Genomic DNA, 7,988 nt, shown 5'->3' with positions numbered 1-7,988 from the left:
CGTACTGCAAAATAACAACATACCCCTGGGTTTGAGCTCACCTTTAGTCCAGTGTCATCCTGAATTTACTCTGGTAGTCATCCTGAGCTAGTGAGAGCCTGAAGCCTTTGCTGCCCCAATCACAGCCTTTGTTTAAAGTGTAACTGCACCATAAAATGTGCTTGTTGAGCTGTAAACTAAATTATATGCTTGAAATTTGATGAGACACATCAATGCTGGTGTTAGTTTTGACAAAATACCCATTTTTATAACAATTGAGTTAAAAATGCTTCAACACACCATCTACTGTTTAAAATCATCCAAGGCCAATGCTGATGAAGAGATGACTGTTTGGTATATCTCTACATCATGATATACATATAATCTCAGTCTAGTAAACTCAGGGCAGGTGTAAGGAAGCAGATGTAACGGTAGCCAGCAGGAACAGTGCCGAGAGTAAACCTCACTCCCTGACACGAGACGTGTTAGCAACAGACGCTAGCACCCATGGGTTTTAGGCTCCTTGCTACCACGCCTGCCTCCCATGGCTGCGAGTTCGAGTCCAGTGCGGGGCTGTGCTTGTCTACACAATGCAGTTTACAGTGGTGCCGTGACCCGGTTTAGGGTAGTGAGTGTAACGGTAGCCAGCAGGAACAGTGCTGTGCAGTGAGTAAACCTCACTCACGACACCTTAGAGCTAGAGACGCTAGCACCCGTGGGTTTTAGCCTCCCTGTTAGCGCACCCGCCTCCCATGTCCAAGGTTGCGAGTTCGAGTCCAGTGCGGGGCTGTGCTTGTCTACACAATGCAGATTACACAGACAGGTAAGCAGACTATTGTAAGGCCATGTCAGACAGGGATGGCGCGGAATGAGCAGCATCAGACTCTGCCCCTGATAAAGGGGCAGATGGTTTGGTGTCGACTGTAGGAGGACTTCCCCGGCATCTCTACCTTTACTGAGCTCATAGTAGCTCTTTGTGATTCCTCCCAAATCCCCCCACAGAATGTTGCATTTTCATGTTGCCCCAATAACAGCAACACTTTCAGAATTCAGGAGTTCGGCTAAAAACTTCTCGTGACTCACCACCATGAGAACTTCTCCAAAGGTCCTCAATGGCGCTCGTTAACGTCTTAATGAGGCAATGACTGTGTCTTTCTCACGTCGACATTTTTTTTTTATTTAGCTCCTACTTTTTCTGAGGAATTAGCAGATGGCATGAAAAACCAGATAAAGTGCAGGAATCCTCAGAGGTAAAGATACGCGTGAGGACGATTGGCTGTTGGAGGCAGACGGGGTGAGTTTATCTTGGGGTTATATTTAAAGTGTCTCCATTATAGCCAGGCCTTCACACTTGTTCGCACGTCAGCAAGCACCAGTTAAACTTCGTTCAGAGCGTCAAAGGCAGAAGTCCTCCGGGACATCAAACCCCTCCGTAATGTCCTCGTCTCATCCCTGAAAGGGGGCCAATTTGTCACTTGTCAAATGCAGATTGGGTGAGAAGCAATTTCCCACAGCTTTTCCTCAATTCCCTGCGGTTCAGCACCGTCAAATCAGATGGTGTCAGAAAGGAGAGCGCGTGTGTTAAGCAGCATCTTGATGCTAAAAGCCTCAATTTCTTTGATAGCCTACAAAGATTTGTGTGACCATGAGCGAAAGGGTGGATTTGTCTAATTTACACACAGCTAATCTGATGTGTGCTTCACCAGACATGAATGCTTCACAAACTCACTCTTACCAAGATGCGCCTGTTAAAATAATTGTCTTTTTTTATACATGTGGAAGGCCCTTTCATGCACTCCAAATGCACTGCATTATCACAGGGCTCCGGCATGACTGCCTCTTTCTATCTATCTCGTTAGGCAAGTATCATTGTAATTATCCTCGAGTGAGCACCTGTGAGCCAATTAAGTGGCAATCAATACTGTGCGCTGATGACCTCTCCACAAGGCTCTCCGAGTCACTCTCTCTCTCTCACTCACTTTCTTTATCTCTATCTCTGTCTCCCTCTATTATTGGTGCTCCTTTGCTTCAAAGAGGATTTCTGTGGGCTGTGCTCAGCTCTCGCAGATCCAGCGGCTCACCAAAAACATTTGCATACTTATTTCCGTTTTCTTCTCTTTTGTCGGAGATGAGATTATGGGTATAAAAAGAGTGTAACCCGGGGCTGTTTTGAAAGCACTGGGGTAATAATAGACGCCATCCTCGTGTTATTGACACGCTGGAGATTAGTCATTGTGACAGATTCCCTTGGTTTATGAACTGGGGAAGAAGTTAAAGCGCATCTAATGCGCGGCAGCCCCAGCCACGCCGCAAAATGGGTCCTCGCCTCGGCGTGTGATGTCATGAGGTGGGTGCCGTTGCGGTGAACGGCTAGAGATGACCTCCATTAATGATATAAGATCTGAAGCTTCTCTGTCCTCCTTCCAGTCCGCAGCATGAGGTCGTGGCTACAACCGCAGTACGGCAGATCTGCACACACACACTAATACACACTCACAAGTACTCAAGTACAAATACACACTCATACACACAAACACACACACACACATCCTGGAATGGCATCTCAAGGACTCTCCGCTTCATGCTGGGCCTTTTCTAGGAAGCTGGCCAGATTCAGCAGAAAAGAGAGAGAGAAAACCGAAACGCTGGCTTCCAGCACCATCAGCAACATAGGGTTCGCTGCCAACACTGTTCACTCGGGACAATCCAGATGCTCCTTCCTCAAGACCAGAACAAGAGAGATGAAAAGATGCTGTGCGCTCTACTACATCCACTGCAAGGTGTGCTACTCAGACAGGATTAGTCTCTTATATGAGATGCAGAGGTGTGCGTCCAGAATGTTCTAGACAAAGGTTGTTTTAACACACTAAAGTGAAGAATTCATCTTTATATCAGTTGACAATATTGGTCTTTTTTATTGAAGAAAGTCACTTTCAAACATTCCAGAGGGGATCATCCTCTCCACTCTTTTTTAGTGTGAATCACAGAAGAACACAAACAATAACACTAAAATTGTACACCCACACTTTGGTTTTGTACACTCTGCAGAGCCAACTGGGTCTTCTCACGTTTACATAACACTAGACTAAAAATATAAGCTCACAACCAACTGAGCTTCTGTCAACAGATGGTCAGTTTGATTCAGTCCGAGATGCGGTGATGAAATAATTTCATCCACGGTTGATGCCCCCTCCACACTCTCTTTTATCTCCCTAGGTCGGAACAGGTCAGCAGTGCATAGATAATTTTGGAACACTTTAAATCCACAGTTTAATCACCATCACTGCCACCACCCCTTCTCATGAATCACAGATCACTGTGGCCTCTTCTCATTTAAGATGCCACCAGTCCAAGGGTGTTATGTGAGAGGCTGTGGAAGACTGATAGTCCCAGCAGCCATGTTGTGACAGTATGACCTTTTGCATTGTAGGTTCATGCCTGCAATGGTTCATCCAGTACATGATAGATAGATAGATGGATACTTTATTAATCCCGAGGGAAATTTAGGTCATCCAGTAGCTTATACACTTAACTTAACTCACAAACATACATACACAAATCACAGTTCCAATTCACCACATCTGACGGATCTGTTTGGGTGGATCTGTTCTAGGGTGTCTTTCTGTATATTAAGATTATTGTCTATGCTCTGAAACAAAAAAAAATACACACACACACACAAAACACATTGCCTGTGCCAAAAGGGAAGATTCAAATTCATCACAATTCTTCTGTCAGAGAAGTCACCGTAGCCATGAGAACACATTTCGCTCCTGGGGCACCTGCAAAATCCACAACAGTGGTGGTGCACAGAGGCGCCTAACCAACATAATTACAACGGCCTGAAAGGCTAACTAACTATGCTCTCCATCATCCCTGCCGCAAAAGGCCATCGAGTGGCGTGCCAGCCCAGTGTCAGCTCAATGCGTTCATGTCTCATTAGGATTCTCACCGTCGTGTGCGTTACCTGCGGGGCCTCAGCCACGTCACTCCCTCAACAACAGCGCTCATTTCCATAGATGTCAGCAGCTTCGCTTCATGTTCACAGGAAGAAGCTAATGCCAGATATAATTAGTCTGGCAAAAAAAACAAAAATAACGGCAGTTTTTATACTGCATGCTGACAATGTTAGATAACGGTCTTATAGGAGTACATTACCTGAGGACTGTACTGTTTTAATCACTAATGCGAATAAGACTCAAGCTGAATTGGATGCCATCAAAACCGAAGAATGATACCATTTTAGAAACCGTGATAATTTCAACGTTAGCTATTGAAATTATATATATTTATGTGTAAAAATTATCCAGATTTCCGAATTTGTGCAGGTAACAAATTATCTTTGATATAAAGTCGGTTTGCCAAATATGAGTTGAACATACAATTATAGCTCATATTAAAAGGTAACCAACTACCCTCAAGCTTCTCTTTGAGTTTCGCAAACCAGTCTCCTGGTAGTTCCATTGCAACTCCCTTGTCCTTAGATAACCAGTTATCAGATTTTTGACTGTTGTAAAGCCAAGGGATTTGCGGAGTATGCCAAAATATTAAACAATCAACCAGACAGAATGGCTTGAAACCATTAAACAACTGGTGTTGGTTTAAAATGTTTGTTTCTTTTGTTCATTTATAATTTTCAACCTACTTGATGTTGTGTGTGTTTATGAGTTGGGATGTAATGGTTTTCATTTTTGGCCTTGACCACACATTATTGTGTACACAGTTAAAATCCTTTAATGCAAAAAAATGTTTAAACAACAACAGTGACATCTCTTCACTGCAGAGCCCACACACTCAACAAAACATTTAATTTGACATCAGACTCAAAATGGAGTTTGATTCAAGGAGGCTATCAAAATCGCTGCAAGAAGAGTCTCTTCTCCTCCTAAATGACCCTCCAATTTACTGTCTATCTGATTATCGCCCAGACTGATTACCAGTGAAGAACAAAGACAGAAGAGCCACACTGTGCAAAAGGAGGTGTCATCTCCTCCTCTAATGAGCTGGGAATGGGAATTGTAGTCTGAGTTCTGTTGCCCTCTGGGGCTGAAATGTAAAGGGGGGGGGGGGGGGGTACATCATCATGGGCAATATTTCATCATGAGTAGGAAAAAAAAGGAGAAACAGAAAGGCAGGAAGTTTGAGAGAGGGAAATTCACCCCTCGACTTGACAGCACGTATGGCCCAAAGACTTGGAGGATCAGGTAAGAGAACTTCAGTGACTGGCTTCAAGGCACTACTGCCCACCACATATCACTTCCCTAAAGACGAATGCGAGCATCTCTTCAAAGTCACTCTTGTGACGGACGTAATTACCTGTGTAAAATGGAAACGCTTAATGAGGAGAATACGCAGCAGTGGTCCAGTGGAAAGTCACTTCTGTCAGTCACGTTTGAGTAGGCAGAGTGGGACAGGACCGCAGATGACGTAGGGAGGGAGAATTAAGTTAAAGTTTCCAATCTTTAAGAACTTGATGGTTGTGCTGTGTACTAATCAAACACTAATTTACTTAGCAAATCTTATTGCATTATGTAAATATAGAAGCATACCAATTTTAGATGAAGTGTAATTGTAGACTGGCAAGCAAGATAATTAGAATAAATGTGTGTAAGATGTTTGTTGACTGGTGCAACAGTAAACTGAAATCAGTAAACTACACTCACATTTCTCATGGAAATTAGAATGGTTTGGGCTCATTAAAGGGAAGAAAATGGTTGGAGTAGTGTGAAAGACATTACATTTTGAGGTTAAATTATTAAAACCGGGACTGGTACATTTGTATAAGCGCAATTGAATAGGCCTACTCCAGCACATATACTAAACAATTACACCGTGGCGCCATCTAGTGGTCAAATGATACGCATGCTGTAAATGTAAGAACCGGAAGTGATTTGAATAACCTTTTACGCGTTCAGTAAAACACGTGTGGACCTTTTACAGCACAAAATGGCTGCCTGCAGTATAGAAGACGTGCTAGCGAAAGCAGAAAAAGATGAAGCTGAGCGACTTAAAAGCATTACGGTTCAGAAAGAATTGGATCTTGAGTTTGACACGGGTAATCTTTTGGCATTCGACAAGAATCGCGTAGATGTACGCGATTTCAAAAGCACGAGTAAGGAAGAGTTCCTACGATCACTTGCCCGGGACAACACGCAGCTCTTCATCAACGAGGTCTGGAAGCGTCCTACAGAGAGAATTGAAGATGTTATTGTTGTCAAACTTCCAGAAGCAACCACACCATTGCCAAGGGAAAAGCCTCCACCTAAACCCAAAGCCCCTACAAAATGGGAAGAGTTTGCGAAGTTGAAAGGAATTCAAAAGAAGAAGAAAACCAACTTGGTATGGGACGAGGTACACAAGGAATGGAAGAGACGCTGGGGCTACCAACGTGCTAAAGATGACACTAAAGAGTGGCTTATTGAAGTTCCCGTGAATGCCGACCCAAACGAGGATCAGTTCGCTAAACGCAATAATGCCAAAAAGGAGAGAGTAGCGAAGAATGAGTTCAATCGTTTGAAGAACATCGCCAGGGCCCAAAAGCTACCAACACCAGGAGGGGGGCTCGTCCCCACCGCCCAGCAGTCCAAAGCTGAACTGACGCAAGCCATCAATGTCGCCAAGGCTTCCACGGCTTCTGCTGGGAAATTTCAGGAGAGTTTACCGAAGGAGAAAGCGCCCAGAAACACCGGTAAAAAGAGGAAATTCCAGCCTCTTATAGGGGACTTCACCGATGAAAGGCAAAAACAACTGGATATTTTGAAAGTGTTGGGCAGCAAAAAGCCCCGTATTGACATGACCAAAGCCGTAAATAAACAAATGAGAGAGGATGATCGGGAATCTGCGTCAAATGCAAGGAAAGGACCGGGAAAGAAGGGGAGAAAGGGCAACATGCCGGGTAAAGGAAGAGGGGGCTTCAAAGGAAAAGGGGGCTTCTCTGGAAAAGAGGGCTTCTCTGGAAAAGGGGGCTTCTCTGGAAAAGGGGGCTTCTCTGGAAAGGGTAAAGGCAGGGGAAGAGGTAAACCACCTAAAGGCCAACAACAGAATCCACGATCTAAACCTGGCAAACGCTGAGACTGAACTTTACCCTCACTGTCATGGCCCGCTCCTTGCATGTGCGTTAACCACGTGTTAAACGGCACAGCCCCGATCCTATTCCTCGTGTGTGTTTGTCATGTCACTTTGTTGTTGGATTGACCGTAAGGAGAACGTGGACAATTTCATTTGGCCTTTAATTTCTTTATCTGTAGACATTACTGAAGTGTAAATGTGTGGTCTATGAATGGCTCTGTCTTGATTCACTGTGGGTCAAACAATGTTATGTTTTTGTGAAATAAAATCAATTCACAGTTCATCAGCTCATTTTCATAACTACTGTGTTCCTCATCTGTGAACTACTGCATAATTATTGCAATGAATGGGGGGGGGGGGACTCACCCAGCCGAGTGAATTACTCTTCTTTTTTTTTTTTTCAGTGATACTGTGTGAGCTGCATGTTGACAAATGACAAACCATTTATATATGATTTTTGTTACCATGAGATGCATGGATGAATGCACAAACCACCTTCATCCAGTAGTCGTTCTGGTTAGTTTCTGTTCTGATGAGGACCATAACAGCTGGTGCTCAATAACTGCTGAAAATGAGGCCTACACTTTAACTGTACGCTGGGTTCTATGAGAATTCTTTAGATATGCATTGACATACACTTCAGTGTCTAGTCTTTATGCCGTGGATACAAAAGGTGATCATTTCCAATGCAAGTAAAACGTTTGCAGTAACCAGACAAGGTTTAGAACTTGCATGCAAAGCATCACCAGTTGCTATGCCGAGCGGGGGATATGTAGGCCCAGTTAAAGTGTTGCAAGTTAAGTTTACAATTTTGCATACATGGTCCACAATTAAATCACAATCCCTCATCTGTAATAATGATGTAGCCTAAAGTTGTTTCATTATTGGTCAGAGTAAGTGATCATCCTTTAGAAAATGCAAGTCTGTCAGTAGGCTGAACA

The 7,988-nt window shown here is 43.8% G+C and overlaps 1 protein-coding gene across 1 annotated transcript; it reads left to right on the top strand.

Moving 5' to 3' along the window:
• The first annotated feature begins 5,893 nt into the window (after positions 1–5,893).
• Positions 5,894–7,328, top strand: rrs1 (ribosome biogenesis regulator 1 homolog). Its single transcript, XM_012816292.3, has one exon. The coding sequence runs from the start codon at positions 5,926–5,928 to the stop codon at positions 7,048–7,050; it is 1,125 nt and encodes a 374-aa protein (XP_012671746.1). The 5' UTR covers positions 5,894–5,925; the 3' UTR covers positions 7,051–7,328.
• The last annotated feature ends 660 nt before the right edge of the window (positions 7,329–7,988 follow it).

Source organism: Clupea harengus, chromosome 17 (assembly GCF_900700415.2).
Source record: "Clupea harengus chromosome 17, Ch_v2.0.2, whole genome shotgun sequence".
NCBI classification, from domain to species: Eukaryota; Metazoa; Chordata; class Actinopteri; order Clupeiformes; family Clupeidae; genus Clupea; species Clupea harengus.
This window is presented reverse-complemented; position numbering and strand designations above follow the sequence as displayed.

Excerpts from the sequence above, each read along its gene's own strand:
- rrs1 (XM_012816292.3), top strand. The coding sequence starts at position 5,926 with ATGGCTGCCTGCAGTATAGAAGACGTGCTAGCGAAAGCAGAAAAAGAT.